A 19,402-nucleotide genomic window follows, 5' to 3' on the forward strand; every position below is an offset into this window, starting at 1 on the left:
GAGTATTTAATTTTTTTTATCACAGCCGCAGCATATGGGGCATATCATTCTATGGAGCATCTTATGGGGCCATCAACCTTTATGGAGCAGCATAGGGCATTTTATTCTATGGAGCATCATATGGGGCCATCAACCTTTATAGAGCAGCATATGGGGCATATTATTCTATGGAGCATCTTATGGAGCCATCATTAACCATTTATGCAGCATTATATGGGGTATATTTTAATATGGAGCATCTTATGGGGCCATTATTAACCTTTGTGCAGCATTAAATGGGGTATATGTTTGTATAGAGCATCTTATGGGGCCCATCATGAACTCTATGGAGCATTATATGGGGCTCATGATTCAATATGGATATTCAAAACCATTTAACCTACTGATGTCTTAATTAATTTTACTTTTATTGGTTATTTATTTTTGAAATTTACCAGTAGCTGCTGCATTTCCCAATAAGTTTTCCCAGTTTTTTTGTGGCAAAATTAGGGACCTCCGCTTATGCTCGGGTTGGCTTATACTCGAGTATATATGGTATTCCTTCGTGTACAAACCATTTGCTATCCCCTCTCTAAGCTGAGAATTCAAGAGCTAAGGTGCCAGGATTGACACCGATCTCCAGCAAAAGCCACTTTGTGCTTACAATACTGGTATATCCAATTTCACCCTTTTGTCAACTAAATGTAACTTTACTGTCTTATTCATTTCAATTCTTAATTATTTATTTCCTTCACACGCTACATGAGTTTTTCGATGATGAAGAAGATATGATTCCCAGGAATAACATTTCCCACATTCTGAACATAAAAAATGGTTTCTACCCTGTATGAGTTCTCTGATGTGCAACAAACTTTGATCTTGAACTATAACATTTCCCACATTCTGGACATGAATACGGCTTCTCCCCTGTGTGACTTCTCTGATGTTTAAGAAGATCTGATCTGTGGATAAAAAATCTCCCACATTCTGAACATGAAAATGTCTTTTCTCCTGTGTGAATTCTCTCATGTGAAAGCAAGTTAGATTTACGTTTAAAACACTTCCCACATTCTGAACATGATAATGGCTTCTCACCTATGTGAATTATTTGATGTTTAAAAAGATAGATTTTCTTGGTAAAACATTTCCCACATTCTGAACAAGAAAAAGGCTTCTCCCCTGTGTGACTTCTGTAATGTGTAATCAAATTTGACTTACTGTTAAAACATTTCCCACATTCTGAACATGAAAATGGCTTCTCCCCTGAGTGAATTCTCTGATGATTGAAAAGACTTGATTTCTGGTTGAAACATTTGCCACATTCTGAACATGAAAATGGCTTTTCTCCTGTGTGAATTCTCTCATGTCTAAGCAATTGAGATTTATTTTTAAAATATTTCCCACATTCTGAACAGGTAAATGGTTTCTTAAATGTGGGAATTATTTGATGTTCAGCATCACTTTTGCGGCTTTCATTTTGCTTAACAGTCTGTGATGAATCCAAATAGGTGACTGATTGAAAAGGCTCCGATGACTGATTTTTGCTCTGAAGGGCTGGAGGTATAGCTGGAATAATGGCATGCTTTTCATAGGTATCTGGTTTGACACCACAGTCACCTGCCAAGAATAAAACTGATTTTATTATTTTTCATTATCAATGCCTTATATTTTATATAATTTCTATATACATAATTCTATACAACGTAAAGTATAGTGAATCTATGACCTCAGACAGTGGTGAGCCACCTGTTCACAAATCCCATAGTACTGAACCTCTAAAAGTACAATCAACAAACATAATATACAAACGCAGAAAAGTTTGAAGCAATAAAGGGAGGATTAAAAAATACGCTTTATTACATTACAATCTATAGCAAAACATAAAAATAAAGACCATAAAAACAAAGTCTTAAATGGGTATTAACCATTTCTGATCAACTATCCCAATATGTAGTAGGTGTAATAATAATATTAGGAAATATGTAGTATAGTTCCTCTGACTCGCTATGTTGCTCACTCCATTTGCAGAGCATTGCATTAGCTTAAGCATCCATGGTTGCTACTGTTAAGAACGTGTAGACTAGGAAATAAAAAACAAACAAGCTAAGTCTCAGAAAACCAAAGAGGTTGGTAACTATGCAGACCCCTGATCCTAACACGCAACTAGCAGCAGTCGTGGAGCGTTCCTACGGTGGTCCTAGACGCCTCGTCACAACCGGAGAACTAAATAAGCCTAAAGCAGGAAAAGAGGAAAACTAACTGCCCCAGAGCAGACCCCAAAGGAGAGACAGCCCCCCACATGTATTGACGGTTCAACAAGATGAAAATACAAACAAAGGCAGGCAAATAGGCTGAGCAAACGATGGGGCCAAACTAACTAGAAAGGACAGGAAAGGAAAGATACTGTCTGCAATCTGCTAAAAAACCCTACAAAAATGTCCAACACAACTGATAGCAAAATAAACCCTGAAGTCACTAGATATCTCCCACTATATCAGCACTCTGAAATATTCTGAGACAGAGCAAAAAGAGGCCAATCCAATAAGGGACAAAAAAAAAGACAATTTGGCAAATAAGTGTGGAAATTCAGCACAGCCCAGCCGGGATGGCTGACCACACAGAAAACTGAAATGACCAACAAGAGCAAGTGTGAACATTAGCAAAAAACAAACTTGTCTTGGGAAGACTGGAACAGAGCCGAGTCCTAGACCTGAGAAGCAGACTGAACCACCAGCACTAGGATAGGGCGTCGGCTGTCATATCTATTCTGATCCTCCAGAGATCCAATCATCATCTTCCTCACCAGGTGGCAGATCACTACCACTTAAGCCAACCTCTCTACCTCCTGTCACCACCAGAGGGAGAACGGAAGGGGAACTCTCAGCTGGTAGAGCAGAAAATGAGCTCATAACATTCTACCACTCATACAGTGACTGTTAGTTGCTAGTAGTCATAGTCATGGATACCTAAGCTACTGCAATGCCCTAGTCATGGGGTAAGTGACAGAGAATCAGAAAAACTATACCACATTCCTAACTGGAGGTATTTGCTATTATTACACCTACTATATTTTGGGATAGGATCTTGGAAATGAGAGTACCCCCTTAAGGCCTCCTTCACACGTCAGTGTCCAACATGTGTGGTGACAGTTTTCATACATACCGGAGACACAAACACGCAGACCCATTCAAGTTTGCGCTGATCCCAGGTGTTTGAAACAGCTCACATCACTGTACCCTGCTCTGCCTGTGATCAGCGCAAGCAGGGGACAATATTGAGAATTGTATTTGGCCCACGCTGTCCAAGTATAAAATTTTTAAAAAAAGTAAAAAAAAAAAAAAAAAAAAAAACCACACACACGGGCGGCTAACTTGCAAGGATATGATTTGTTTAGGAGGGATCGTAAAAAAAGGAAAGGGGGTGGAGTCTGTCTATATAAAAAGTCCACTTTAAAGCCCACACTGAGAAGATATACAAGAGGGAAATGAAGAGGTGGAGTCTCTATGTGTGGAGACACAAGGAGAGAAAAGTAATAAAATCCTCATAGGGGTTTGTTATAAACCACCAAATATAACAGAAACCACTGAAAATGTATTATTGAAACAAATAGACAAAGCAGCAAATCCCAATGAGGTGATTATTATGGGGGACTTCAACTACCCCGACATAGACTGGGAAACTGAAACCTGCGTATCTCAGAAAGGAAACCAATTTCTGTCAGTGACCAAGGATAATTATCTGTCACCACTTGTGCAGGGCCCAACTAGAGGGACAGCCCTTCTGGACTTAATGTTAAGCAACAGGCCAGATAGAAAAACAGAAGTACGAGTCGATGGGCACCTAGGGAACAGTGACCACAAGATAATACACTTCCACTTGTCCTTCAGTAAGGTGCCCTGGAAGGGGGTTACCAAAACGCTGAATTTCAGGAAAGCAAAGTTTGATCAGCTTAGAGAGGACCTTCGCCAAATTGATTGGGACAATGTCCTCAAAAATAGGAGCACAGAAAATAAATGGGAAATATTTAAATCAGTTTTACACACCCACTGCGAGCTAGCCATACCGTACAGAAATAAAAGGGCTGGGAACAGGAGAACACCAATGTGGCTAAATAAGGATGTAAAAAGGGCAATAACAAGAACAAGGCAATGAAGAAGCTAAAACAAGAAGGCAATGAAGAAGCATTAAAAAGTTACAGAGAAAAAAATAAAATGTGTAAAAAACAAATACATTTAGCAAAAGTGGAAACTGAGAGACTCATTGCTAAGGAAAGTGAAACAAACCCCAAACTATTCTTTAATTATATAAACAGTAAAATGATTAAAATTGATGGTGTCGGCCCTTTAAAGAACAATGAGGGTGAAATCATAGAGAGCGATGTGGGAAAAGCAAATGTTTTAAATCCTTTTTTCTCAACAGTGTTCACACAGGAAAAGGATTTGCCAGGGGAAATGCAGAGTGATAATGTAAACTCCCTATTAAGTATTACCTGCCTAACCCAGGAAGAAGTGCAGAACCGCCTTAGTAAGATTAAAATTGACAAATCACCAGGCCCTGATGGCATTCACCCTCGGGGATTAAGGGAGTTAAGTAATGTGATAGACAGGCCTCTATTCCTTATATTTAAAGACTGTGTTCCTTTTGATTGGCGGCAAGCAAATGTTGTACCAATATTCAAAAAGGGGTGTAAAAGGGAACCTGGAAACTATAGGCCGGTAAGCTTAACATCTGTTGTGGGTAACATTTTTGAAGGGTTTCTAAGGGATACCATTCTGGAATATCTCAATGTTATTAAATGTTTAACTCCATATCAACATGGATTTATGAAGGATCGCTCCTGTCAAACTAACCTGATCAGCTTCTATGAGGATGTAAGCTCTCAAATGGACCAAGGAGAATCATTGGATGTCATTTATCTCGACTTCTCTAAAGCATTTGACACTGTCCCACATAAAAGATTGGTAAGTAAGATGAGAAAGCTTGGGCTAGGGGAAATTGTGTGTAGATGGGTAGGTAGCTGGCTTATTGCTAGAAAACAAAGAGTGGTTATTAATGGTGCACACTCAGATTGGGCCAGGGTTACTAGTGGGGGACCACAGGGGTCTGCATTGGGCCCCCTACTATTTAATATATTTATTAATGATCTAGTGGATGGCTTACACAGTATAATATCAGTATTTGCAGATTATACAAAACTATGTAAGGTAGTTAACACAAAGGAGGACAGTTTGCAACTACAGACAGATTTGAGTAAATTGGAGAATTGGGCTGAAAAATTGCAAATGAGGTTTAACACAGATAAGTGTAAGGTTATGCACATGGGAAGGAGAAACAGATGCTACAATTACTTACTAAATGGGAAGCTGCTGGGGAAAACAGACATGGAAAAAGACTTAGGCATCTTAGTCAATAAGAAGCTAAATTGGAGTGCCCAGTGTCAGGCAGCTGCCACCAAAGCAAATAGGGTCATGGGATGCATTAGAAGAGGTCTGGGGACACGAGATGAAAACATAATTCTCCCTCTGTACAAATCACTCGTCAGACCACACTTGGAGTATTGTGTGCAATTTTGGACGCTGGTACTCAAGAAAGACATTACTGAACTTGAAAGGCTTCAAAGGCGGGCTACTAAAATGATAAATGGAGTTGGTTCACTACAATACCCAGAAAGGTTATCAAAATTAGGTCTATTTACTCTAGAAAAGAGAAGACTTAGGGGAGACCTAATATATATGTACAAGTATATCAGAGGGCAATACAGAGATCTATCCAATGAACTGTTTGTACCAAGGACTGTGACAAGAACAAGGGGGCGTTCTCTTCGCTTGGAGGAAAGACAATTTCTGCACCAGCATAGAAGAGGGTTCTTCACGGTAAGTGCAGTGAGGCTCTGGAATTGTCTTCCTGAGGAAGTGGTGATGGCCAACTCACTGAATGAATTTAAGAAAGGAATGGATGCTTTTCTTGTAACAGTATAGAAGGTTACAAATAACATAATATTATAGGTAGATGGTTGACCCAGCATAGGGGAAGGAATTTTTTTCCCTATGGAGAAAATTGGCTTCTACTCTGTGGGTTTTTTGCCTTCCCCAGGATCAACAATGCATAACAGCTGCACTAAAAATAGGCTGAACTAGATGGACATAAGGTCTTCCTTCAGCCTTCAAAACTATGTTACATTATACTTACCTTAACACCTAATCCAGTGAAGCCATTGTCCCCTGTAAAAAAAACACAAAAATGAAAAAACAACAATATCCCTCATGTGTCCAAAGCTGAAAGAATCCAAAATGTTCCACGCTGTAATCCATCTGTGTGACATTTGCTTATCAGCATAAGCGATGACCTGAGGCGACCAAACATTGAAAAGCTGGGTAGAATGACTTATTGCACGCTGATTTCTCAAGGTGAACTGTGTTGATCTCACTAAGGTCATCACAGTTCATAGGCCTGCTCTCGCTGCAGGGAGTCATGTTGCCCTGCTCTTCAGCAGGAGCGATTGTCTCATAACTCTCCATCAAACTCCATTGCACCCAAAAGCACTGCAAATATTGGCTGGTGACTAGCTCATCCAACCTTTATCCACCCCCAATTCCTCAAGATGGCTCTTCCATCAATGTAAATAAGCCCTTGTACTTTGTGTCACTCCCATCACATTGTAAGCTCTCACAGACAGTGTTGTGAACATCATTGCATTAATTATTGAATTACCATTAACTTTGTTATGAATGTTGTATATGAACTGTTGAATTGTAAAGTGCTGCAAAATATTTTGGCGCTATATAAAGTTTATTATTATTATTATTATGAGCAAATGTCACACAGATGGATTACAGCGTTGATTACTTGATTCCTTCAACTTTGGACAGGTGAGAGATATTGTTGTTTTATTTTTGTTTGTGTACAGGTGACAATAGCTTCAGGGGATTAGGTGTTAAGGGCTTGTACCCATTACTTTGAAAAAAAATTCTGATTTCGGTTCAGAAAAGTAGGACTAGTGTCATGAACATACCATGCAATTTTCATGCGAGTACAACCCGATTTTTCACACCTAGCATCAGATTGACATCCGAATGCCATGTAATTGCTATATTGCAATATGATTTTATCATGAACTTTGACATAGACTAATTCTCCATGTTGTTTACACATTTTTCCAAGGAAATATACTTCAATGCACACACATATATATTGATGAAAAGCCAGCAATTCATCTGCCACGTACAGTAGAATTACAGTGTGGCAAATGGGTTGATGGTTGGGGGAATGATGGCACCTTTGTATTGTCAGGTGACATCAAGCCCAGAGGTTAGTAAAGGAGAGGTGTCTATAAGGGTATGTTTCTACAGTCAAGAAACGCTGCGGATTGGACGCTGCGCACAGCCATAGCATCCAATCCGCAGCGGCCAGACGTTTCAGCATGGTGAAGGGGATTTTATGAAATCCCATATCCACTATGCGTGCAAACCTGCGTATACCCACATGTGGCGCGTCTTTTTAGACCACAGCATATCTTTATCTTGTGGAGACGCACAGTCTCCTCAAGATAAATAGCACCATCCTATGTATAGGGTGCGATGATTCCGTACTTGTTCAATGAACATATGCAGAATCACCACACATATAAACTGGGGCAGCGCTTTGGGCGAAGCTGCGTCCAAAGCGCTGCCAATACCCCATGTGGAAACATACTCTAAGATGTCCCCATTACTAACCCCATAGTCAAATTGTACATAAAAAAAACCTTTGTATTTGTAAAAACACAAAGAATAAAGTCCTTTAATTGAAAGAATGAAACAGACTCCTTTAACAAACCTAAATTAAACCATACTCACGTCATCACCCACTCCACTGAAGCCAATGTACCCTGTAACAAAATTAAAATAACCATATTCCTCACCTGTCCGCCAAGAAGATAATAATCCATTTGTCCCACGTCGCATCTGACTCTGCTACATCCAAACTGCAATGTTGCATGATGCGACTGTACAGCATGCCATCCAGCAGAGATACTGAGCTGCACGTGCTTCGTAAGCTCAATGTCTCACACTGAACTCCTTTCACCTCACTGATGTCACAGCAAGCGTGAGAAAGTTCTCAGGCTCACTGTGCCAACAGAAAGGTCCGGGGAATTCAGAGCCAATGAACTCAGTTCAACTCACTAATGTCACTGTGAGCACCGTTAGAACTCTTCCTACAGCTATAGCGCTGACGTGAATTGAACTGAATTCATTGGTTGTGAACTCACAGGACCTTTCTGCCATCATTGTGAGCATGGGAACTTCCTCACACTCGTGGTGACATCAGTGAGGTGAAGAGAGTTCACCGCGAGACACTGAGCTGAGCAGGCATACACAGCTCAGTGCCTCTGCTGGATGGCAGCCTGCCATGTAGCAGAGCTAGACCAGTCATGGGACAAATGTATTATTTTCTCGGCAGACAGGTGAGGACTATTGTTATTATTTTAATTATGTTACAGGAGACATTGCCTTCAGTGGACTGGGCGATGATGTGAGTATGGCTTATTTTAGATTCATTAAAGGAGTAGATGTCATTACACTGTGTTCCAAATTATTATGCAAAAAATATTTCCTCAAATTTTCTCTAAATTACCTATATGAATTGCAGTCATTGTTATTTTCCAGTCATCTAATATTCTAGTATAATTGCAATGTTTTTGAACAAACTGCCTATGAAAACAGTATATTTTTAAAAATAAGAAACACTCAAAATGCATGTTCCAAATTATTATGCACAGCAGAGTTTAACCTTTTTATTTTTATTTGGAACAAAAAAAATAGTCAATTGTGAAATTATAAGCATTATCAGCTTATTACAAAATGAAATCAAACAGTTTTCAAGTCAAAACTTTATTCTAGGTGATGTTACATTTGCACATAGGACCGCTTGTTCGAAAGAAGCTTCTGAACTCTCTCGCCCATTGAATTTGTCAGTTTTTGGATGGTTTGTGCTTCAATTGTTTTGCATGTGGACAGAATACCCTCCCAGAGCTGTTGCTTAGATGTGACCTGCCTCCCGACATCATAGACACTCCTTTTGATGATGCTCCAGAGGTTCTCAATGGGGTTGAGGTCAGGGGGAAATGGTGGCCACACCATAAGTTTGTCCTCTTTTATGCCCATAGCAGCCAGAGATGCAGATGTGTTATTTGCAGCATGAGACGGTGCATTATCATGCATGAAAATGATCTTGCTGCAGAAAGCACGGTTCTTCCTCTTGAACCATGGCAGGAAGTGCTGTTTTAGAAACTCCACATAGATTATGGAGTTCATCTTTACCCCTTCAGGGATCCTAAAGGGGCTGTGATAAAAACACTCCGGGATTGCCTTTGCTGGGGTCAAAGGTCACGTGCGTTCAGCATAAAACTCAGGCGCAGAGCTGGGATACGGGTGTAACTGACCCTGGGTCAGGTTTATTAACGGTGAAAGCAATGCAAAAGGAAATAAAACATAAAACAAATCCTTGCCTGTCCGGCACTAACTAAACAATGGACAACCTAACTACCAACTGGCGGGCTTCTCCCGTCCAGCCAAACCACATTTGCAGTGGGCACTGCTTTCACTCACGTGTGTCTCTCACACAGACAGGCTCTCTGTGTTCCCAGGCTGAGACACTCACACAACCACCTGGCATCCTTTTATATCCACCTCCCATTAATCATTAGCAAGCAGGTGCGATACTGACCAGACTAGGCCACATAGGAAAGGAATCTGGGCGAGATATACCTGCCCTCATCCACTATTCCCACATGATTCTCACATCCCCCCCCCCTCTGCTCAGACCACTCTGGTCGAGCAATGACACCCGCCAAACAGTGCACTCGGGACAGGGCATCTGCATTCCCCATCTGTACCCCTGGGCGGTGCTCCACCGTAAAAGTGTAGGCCTGCAGGGCAAGGAACCACCGGGTCACCCGGCTATTCCATTCCTTGTTCAAGTGCATCCACTTGAGAGGGGCATGGTCCGTGATCAGCCTGAACTTTCGGCCCACCAGGTAATATTTAAGGGCCTCTAGAGCCCACTTAATGGCGAGGCACTCTTTTTCTACGACTGCATACCTTTGCTCGTGTTTATTCAGCTTCCTGCTGAGATAGAGGACTGGGTGTTCCACTCCGTCCCTCACTTGTGAGAGTACTGCCCCGATACCGGTATCAGAGGCATCCGTTTGTACCACAAACTCGCTGCGGAAGTCCGGAGTCACCAGTACGGGCTGAGAGCAAAGTGCCCGTTTTAGGCTATGGAAGGCTTCTTCAGCCGCTAAACTCCATTTAATCATGACGGAGCCTTTCCCTTTTGTAAGATCCGTCAGGGGAGTAGCGATGGCTGCAAAATTGGGTATGAACCGGCGATAATAGCCGGCGATCCCCAGGAAGGCTTGCACCTGCTTCTTGTTGACAGGTTGTGGCCAGTCCTGAACCGCCTGAATCTTATCAACCTGGGGTTTAACAACACCCCTCCCAATTACATACCCCAAATACCGGGCTTCTTCTAGCCCGATGTGACATTTCTTGGGGTTCGCGGTTAGACCTGCCTCCCACAGGTCGTCAATCACAGCTTGTACTTTCTGGAGATGAGTTTCCCAGTCCAAGCTGTAAATGACAGTGTCATCCAAATAGGCCGAAGCATACTGCCTATGTGGCCTCAGGACTCGATCCATCAGTCTCTGGAAGGTCGCTGGTGCTCCGTGCAGTCCAAACGGCATATACACATACTGAAATAGACCTTCTGGGGTAGCAAATGCAGTCTTTTCTCTGGCAGCCTCCGCCAGAGGGATCTGCCAATACCCCTTTGTTAGGTCAAGAATCGTAATATACCGGGCTTTTCCTAACCGATCTATTAACTCGTCGACCTGGGGCATAGGGTAGGCATCAAATTTTGAGACCGCATTCAGTTTCCTGAAGTCATTGCAGAACCGGATGGTGCCGTCCGGTTTAGGAATTAGCACAATCGGGCTGGACCAAGCACTGTGCGATTCCTCAATGACGCCTAACTCTAACATTGCCTTCACTTCTCGGGAAATGGCTTCACGGCGCGCTTCCGGGATTCTGTAGGGCTTTACGTGAACTGTGACACCAGGTTCCGTTACGATGTCATGTTTCATTAGCGTAGTCTGCCCAGGTTTTTCTGAGAAAAAGTTTTGGTTGTCAAGTAGAAACTGCCTGACCTCAGTCTTTTGCCGCTCCGAGAGAGTCTCTGCCACCCGTTCCTCCGGTACGGTATGCGAGCAGACGGGATGGGCCAGCTCCGCTGACAAGGCAGACCAATCTTTCCAGGGTTTTATCAGATTTACATGATAAATCTGTTCAGGTTTCCGTTTACCTGCCTGGTATACTTTGTAGTTTACTTCACCAACTCTTTCCTTAATCTCAAAGGGGCCCTGCCACTTTGCCAGGAACTTACTGTCCACCGTGGGGACCAGGATCAACACCCTATCTCCGGGTGCAAACGTACAGATCTTGGCGCCCCTATCAGATTCTTTTTTGGGCTCCTTGAGCCTGTATCATGTTCTTTGACGATAGGCATAACAGCCGCAATACGGTCCTGCATTTGTGTAACGTGATCTATCACTGTTTTAAACGGAGTGACCTGACCCTCCCAGGTTTCTTTTGCAACGTCTAACAGTCCGCGAGGACGTCGGGCGTACAATAACTCGAAAGGCGAGAATCCCATGGAAGACTGGGGTACTTCCCTGATGGCAAAAAGCAAATACGGAAGTAAATAGTCTCAGTTCTTCCCATCCTTGTCTATCACCTTTCTCAGCATCTGCTTCAGAGTTTTATTGAACCGTTCGACCAACCCGTCTGTTTGAGGGTGATACACGGATGTGCATAACGGTTCGATTTGTAACAACCGGCAGAGCTCCTTCATTACCCTGGACATAAAGGAGGTCCCCTGGTCGGTGAGTATCTGTTTTGGTATACCGACCCGACTAAACACATGCACCAGTTCCTTGGCAATCGTCTTGGTGGCCGTGTTACGCAAAGGGATGGCCTCCGGGTAACGAGTGGCATAATCCAAGATGACCAGGATATGTTGGTGTCCTCGTGCCGACCGTGGAAGGGGCCCAACTAAATCCATCCCAATCCTCTCAAACGGGACTTCAATAATAGGTAGGGGTACCAAAGGGCTACAGAACCGGGGCTTAAGTGCAGAGGCTTGGCAGTCAGGACAAGACTCACAATATACACGAATATCGTGATGCATGCCTGGCCAAACAAAACAGTGTAATATCCTTTGGTTGGTTTTCTGGACTCCCAGGTGACCCCCCATCACATGTCCGTGGGCCAGGTCCAGCACCTGCCGCCGGTAGGGTTTTGGCACGACTAATAGTTGCACCGTATCTTCCCCCTTTTTCTCTATCTGATAGAGTAAATCATTCTCCAGAACCATGTAAGGATATGCCAGCCTTAGCCAGGTTCTATGGGTACCCCATTTATCACTTTTACATTCGTCCTAGCCTGAGAAAGGGTAGGATCCTTTATTTGCTCGCTTTGGAAGTCATCTTTCTGAACTTCTAAATCCGGCAAACGGGGAGGTGGACGGCTGTCGGCCTCCTCCTCTTCCCCGGTCTCCTCCGTATCACCCGCCATGACTGAAAACGTGAACTGCAGGTCATTTCCCGCAGACTCTTCCCCCGAGTCTTCCGGGGAGACCTCTTCTAGGGGTTCGGGACCCACACGCACCCTGGGAGAAGAATCATGTACACTTTTACCCGAGGGCATCAACTGATTCTCCCACAATTGCCAGAAGTGGGGAAAATCCCAGCCCAGGATAACATCATGCAATAACGCCGGGACGAGTCCCACTTTATGTTGCACAGACCCATAGGAAGTAGTAATGCATATGACCGTGGTGAGGTACGAACAGGTGTCTCCATGCACACACGTTACAGAAAATTTGTCTGATGGTCCAGTCGGGGCTGACCCCAGACTGGCCTTCACCAGAGTCATGACACTTCCCGAGTCTAACAATGCCACCACATTTTTGCCATCAACAGTTAAATCACACAAGTGTTTTTCCACATCCTTTTGACCGGCATTCACACTCACTACCCGTGCAACCATAGACATGCGGTTTTTAGAGTCTGTGACGTCGCACTGCATGGGTTCAGTAGTGACCGGACAGTTCGCAGCAATATGTCCCATCTCTTGGCAGCGGAAACACCTAACGGGCCCCTTGCTTAGACCATAGTTCGTTACTCTCGGCCTCGTAGTGCGGGCAGTCCCGTTTTCCTCCCCCACTGTCTTAGGGATTTTTCCATCTCCCCTACTCCCTGGAACAGTCTTACCGGTTCCACGTGGAGATGATGAAGAACGAGGTGGGGTAGCGTCGTCTCGGAGTCCTTCCGCCACGGAGTAACGTTCAACCAGATCCACAAGTTGATCTGCCGTCGTAGGATTTCCATGGCTTACCCACTTCCTCAGGGCTGGAGGTAGAGCTCTCAGGTACTTGTCCATGACGACTCTCTGGAGTATCTCTGGCGCTGTCAACACCTCGGGTTGTAGCCACTTCTTCGTCACGTGGATCAGGTTGAACATCTGTGACCGCGGTGGTTTATCCGGCTGATAAGTCCATTGATGCACTCTCTGTGCACGGACAGCGGTCGTCACTCCCAGCCGGGCCAAGATCTCGGCTTTCAGTTTGTCAAAGTCCTGCGCGGCTTCAGGCTCTAAGTCATAATACGCCTTTTGGGCCTCACCGGAAAGAAACGAGGCAATCAGGCCGGCCCATCGTGCCTTCGGCCATTTTTCTCGCACCGCCGTCCGTTCAAACGTGAGGTATGCCTCGACGTCATCTTTGGTCGTCATCTTCTGCCAGTACCGACTCACGTGAATCACTCTCGACTCTGCTTCCAGGTTAACCTCAGGTAAGCTTGCCAGGCGCTGCACCACCTGCTGGAGAAGCGAACGATCGGTAGCTGTCATGTCCACCAACTCCTTCAGCTGGGCCATCATCACCCGATTAGCTTCTTGCTGGACGGCGGTGGACTGTACCAGCGCTTTCACCACGTCCTCCATGCTCATGCTTGCAACGTGATGCCCGCGTTCTCCACCACAATGTGATAAAACACTCCGGGATCGCCTTTGCTGGGGTCAAAGGTCACGTGCGTTCAGCATAAAACTCAGGCGCAGAGCTGGGATACGGGTGTAACTGACCCTGGGTCAGGTTTATTAACGGTGAAAGCAATGCAAAAGGAAATAAAACATAAAACAAATCCTTGCCTGTCCGGCACTAACTAAACAATGGACAACCTAACTACCAACTGGCGGGCTTCTCCCGTCCAGCCAAACCACATTTGCAGTGGGCACTGCTTTCACTCACGTGTGTCTCTCACACAGACAGGCTGTGTTCCCAGGCTGAGACACTCACACAACCACCTGGCATCCTTTTATATCCACCTCCCATTATTCATTAGCAAGCAGGTGCGATACTGACCAGACTAGGCCACATAGGAAAGGAATCTGGGCGAGATATACCTGCCCTCATCCACTATTCCCACATGACTCTCACAGGGCCGACAATCTCTCTCCCCATGATTCCAGCCCAAAACATTACTCCACCTCCTCCTTGTTGGTGCCTTAGCCGTGTTTTCATGGGGTGTCCATCAACCAGCCATCCTCCACTCCATCCAGATCGAGCGTTGCACGGCCCTCATCGGTGAACAAAACAGTTTGGAAGTCAGTCTTCTTGTATCGTTTGGCCCACTGGAGCCGTTTCTGCTTGTGTGCAGTGGATAGAGGTGGTCGACAGGATGGCTTACGCACAGCTGCAAACCTCTGAAGGACCCTGCATCTTGTTGTTCGGGGGACATTGGAGGCACCAGCAGCTTCAAAAACTTGTCTGCTGCTATGACAAGGCATTTTTGCAGCTGCTCTTTTAACCTGACGTAATTGCCTGTTGGAAAGAGTCCTCAATTTTTCCTTATCAGCACCCACACGTGTGTGCTGCGAATCAGCTACATACTTCTTGATTGTGCGATGATCACGATGAAGTGTCTGGGCAATGTTGATTGTAGTCATGCCTTGACCTAAATACTCCACAATTTGTTGCTTTTCAGCAGCCGACACATCCTTTTTCTTTCCCATTTTGGCAAAAAATGTAGGCTGCTTAATAATGTGGAACAGCCTCCTTAAGTAGTCTTGCCTTTATTTGGACACACCTGCCAAACTAATTTGCACAGGTATCTGCAATTGCTTTCAGTGATATAAAGAGCCCTGACACACATCACCATCAAGGAGTTTAAATGACAAACAAAAAAATTCTAACCTTATCACTCCTAAACTCTTTTTGCATAATAATTTGGAACACAGTTTATTTCAATGAAAGACTTTATTCTTGGTGTGTGTTTTTTTCTAATTCAAATTGACTATGGAGTTAGTAATAGGGGTGTCTTATTGACGCCTCTCCATTACTAATCTCTGGGCTTGATGTCACCTGACAATACAAAAGGTGACATCAATCCCCCCCATCACCCCATTTGCCACCGCCCCAGGGCAAGTGGGAAGAGCGAGGCTAAGTGCCAGAATTGATGCATCTTATATATGCTCCATTTCTGAGGAAGCTAAGAGCTGAGGTTTTTAGTCTGGAATGGAGCCAATGTCCATGGTCCCTTTGTATGCTATTAATATGAGCCCAAACCTGTCTGCCAAGCCTTTGCTGGTTATTAATTATAGGGAGACTTTACGTCATTTTTTTTGAGGGGACTCCCATTTTAATAACCAGGAAAGGCCAAGTATACAGCTGTGAACTGACATTAATATCCTGGGAAGCTCCATGTGTATTACCTTCTTCCCAGGCCATAAACATCTGCCCACAGCTGTCAGCTTTCCCCCTGCTGGCTAATAAATTGTCGATGGACCCTATGCCAGTTATTTCAGAAAATAATTTAGTAACTAATAAAATACATGTAGAGTAAGCTGCACACACACTGTACCAATTCAATATGTGACTGACATCTTTATATCCATCTATTCTATTCTGTTGGGTCAAGCTGTGATTTTACAGTAGGCGGCAGATGAATTGCCGGCTTTTCAAAGGACATGGGTATGTAAAATTCGGACAGCACTCGCATGGTCCGATTGCAGTGTGATTTTTTTTTCCTCGCACCCATTGATTTGCATTGGTGAGTCTCCTCCGAGATACAAGGACAGTTGCAGAATGCTCATAGAATAACACGGAGTGCGGTCTGATTTTTTATCGGATTGCACTCGTCCATTTTCCTCGCAGATGAGTATGAGCCCTTAATGTGACTATAATGTGATTTATTTATTCTTAATTTTACACAGCGGGCTCTGAATACAACTCTCAACATTGTCCCCTGCTCCCGCTGATCACAGACAGAGCAGAGGAAAATTATGTGAGCCGTCTTCAACACCCAGCACCGGGGATCAGTGCAAACAGTACCGCTGATTCTCAGGCACCGGTAAGTGTGATACTGATGCAGCACATGGTTGCCACACGTATGAAACACAGACACATATCTCTGGGCCAGGCAAAATTGTTGGCACTTTGCCAAATTTTGATTTCGGCCATGAGTGTATCTAGAATGTAGTGTTGAATGTATCCTTCTGTCTGAAGCCAGTATAGACTGCGCCTGCGCAGTGTGGTCAGAGTCAGAAGGATGCGTCCAACTTTAAGAGAAGTGACAGGGAGAAGGATGAGGATGGAGGAGTGTGGCGCTGGAGATTGCGGTATGCGTAGACGCTGAACGAATATGTGAGGACTTACTGCGAGTGTTGGGCCGGAGTCAGGGCCTGCACGTGGTCCTATCTCCTGCGCTATTTTAATGAAGACAAATTCGCACACAGTGTATTAAACAAAATGGCGCCAGATAGCACGGTATGAGCATGCGCTGACTCCGGCTCCATTTTAAAAAAATATTTTTTGCAGACAACGCGTAGCAGGGAAGCGAGGGAAAGATTTATTTTTTGTTTGTTTGTATGAATAAAACTACAGTACAGTAGTGCATGCAGGATGGGGTGAGCATATAATAGGATGGGGGAGCATATACCAGGCTGGAGGAGCATAAAGCAGGCTGAAGAGGCATATACCAGGGTAGGGGAGCATATACCAGGACTAGCTATTGAACCGGTTCTACGCCCAAATTGTGAGCATTTTTATTGGTACATTTTTGTGCTATGTTAACCCCTTCAAGTCCTTGACCTTTTTTGTTTTTGCGTTTCGGATTTTCATTCCCCTTCTTCCCAGAGGCATAACTCTTTTACTTTGACCATGTTAGGGCTTGTTTTTTTTGCAGGACAAGTTGTACTTTTGAACAACATCATTGGTTTTACCGTATCGTTTACTCAAAAATGGGAAAAATTCCAAGTCTGGTGAAATTGCAAAGATAAAGTGAAATTCCACAAATTTTTGGGGGATTTTTTTTCTATACTATGTTCACCAAATGCTAAAACTGAGCTGTCATTATGATTCTCCAGGTCATTATGAGTTCATAGACACCAAACATGTCTAGGTTCTTTTTTATTTAAGTAACAAAAAAATTCGAAAGTTTGTTAAAAATAAAAAAAAAGCATCTCTATTCTTCGTGATCTCGGGTTGGGTGAGGGCTTGTTTATTGCGTGCCGAGCTGATATTTTTAATGATACCATTTTGGTGCTGATACAATCTTTTGATCGCCCGTTATTGCATTTTAATGCAATGTCATGGCAACCAAAAAAAAACATAATTCTGGCATTTTGACTTTTTTTCTCTCACTACACCGTTTAGCGATCAGGTTAATCCTTTTTTTTTTTTTTTTTTAATTGATCGATCGGGCGATTCTGAACGCCAAATATATGTACGTTTGATTTTTTTATTGTTTTATTTTGAATAAAGCAAAAGGGGGGTGATTTAAACTTTTCTATTTTTTAAATATTTAATTTTTTTTTTTTTTACTTTTGGCATGTTTTAATACTCTCCATGGGAGACTAGAAACGAGACTAGAGACTGCCATAACCCGATAGGCTCTGCCACATACAGGTGATGATCAGATCGTCTGTATGTAGCGGAATACCTCACTTGCTATGAGTGTTGACCACCAGGCGGCGATCACAGCAAGCCGGCAGTGACAACTATGGCCGGCGGTCAACAATGGTGGGAAGCATGGGTTAAATGTCGCAGAGATTGACAGTGGCATGTAATGGGTTAATAGTTGCGGGTGGATCGCGATTCCACCCATGGCTGTTCAGGGCACATGTCAGCTGTTCAAAACAGCTGACATGTGCCAGAAAAGATGTGGGCTCAACGTCGGAGCACACATCAAAGCGGAGACATGACATTTGCCATACTAGTACGGTGCATGTTGCAAGGGAGTTAAAAGGAATCTGTCACCTCAAATTGGCACTATATGTAAATGAGTTTGGTCCGATCCAATGGGCGGTGTTTCGGCTCCTTCCCTCCACCCTTCCTTGGCCGCTGTACGCAATATTTCAGGTAATTCCCGTAGTTGTCGTCCATATTACGCGCGTGCGCATTGCAATCTCCAATCGTGCGTGCTCAGTATGCTTTGCCCAACTGCGGGCAAAGCCGAAAAGCATTAGTGCGTGTGCGCCAGTAAACTATGTCCCGGAACACAGAAATGGCAGCAAACTACTTCCGGGACTTCATTTACATACAGAGCCAAATTGAGGTGACAGATTTCCTTTAAAGGGAACCTGTCACCAGAAATAATGTTGTTAACCTGCAGATATGCAGTCAGTCTGCAAGTTAACAGTTAGCAGTATTATGCTGCCTGGTGCCCGCACGCAGCCAAATGCAGAGGGGAGAAAATTTATCTTTATTCTTAGCAGTATGGTCATTTCAAAAAAGTTTGCTCATTTCTGCATCAAGATACGTGTTTATTCTTCCCAAGTGGGTATCAATAATCAGTTGTGTACAGATGGTATAGAGAAACACCTTTGTACATAGAAGAACTTCATATGCTGCCATGTCACGTCTCACCATGACTACTCTGTAATGGTCTTGTACTGGCATGCTCCTGCACTGTCACTTTTCTAACCAGCCTTCGCAATATAGTCCATGGTTTATTAATAAAATAAAACTCATGAAGCAGGTCTGGATAGAAATGGTGGTTCCCTTAGTATTTTGCTGTACAACCTTTTGAGGCAATCACTGCAATCAAACGATACCTGTATCGATGCATGAGACTTCTGCTCCTCTCGACAGGTATTTTGGCCCACGCCTCAAAAGCAAACTGCTCCAGTTGTCTCATGTTTGAAGGTTGCCTTTTCCAGATGGCATGTTTCAGCTCTTTCCAAAGATGCTCCATAGGATCTAGGTCAGGACTCATAGAAGGCCACTTCAGAATAGTCCAATGTGTTTTAGCTGTGTGTTTTGGGTCAATATCCTGTTGCAAGACCCGTGATCAGCGACTGAGACCAAGCTTTCTGACACTGGGCAGCAC

The 19,402-nt window shown here is 43.8% G+C and overlaps 1 protein-coding gene across 10 annotated transcripts in view; it reads right to left on the reverse strand.

The window, feature by feature from the left end:
- Positions 1-383: 383 nt before the first annotated feature.
- The window catches only part of LOC141094200 (uncharacterized), a 144,327-nt gene continuing 125,308 nt past the window's right edge, over positions 384-19,402 (reverse strand). For 9 of the 10 annotated variants that reach the window (XM_073579978.1, XM_073579974.1, XM_073579971.1 and 6 more), the window contains exon 7: positions 698-1,596. In XM_073579978.1, coding sequence (XP_073436079.1) covers positions 818-1,596 — 779 coding nt within the window. In that variant the 3' untranslated portion in view covers positions 698-817. Of the gene's footprint in view, positions 1,597-19,402 lie in introns of all 10 variants that reach the window. The other variant, XM_073579970.1, reaches the window with a different exon arrangement.

The sequence above is a fragment of the Dendrobates tinctorius genome, unplaced genomic scaffold, assembly GCF_039654945.1.
Source record: "Dendrobates tinctorius isolate UK_male_01 unplaced genomic scaffold, ASM3965494v1 ptg000063l, whole genome shotgun sequence".
NCBI classification, from domain to species: Eukaryota; Metazoa; Chordata; class Amphibia; order Anura; family Dendrobatidae; genus Dendrobates; species Dendrobates tinctorius.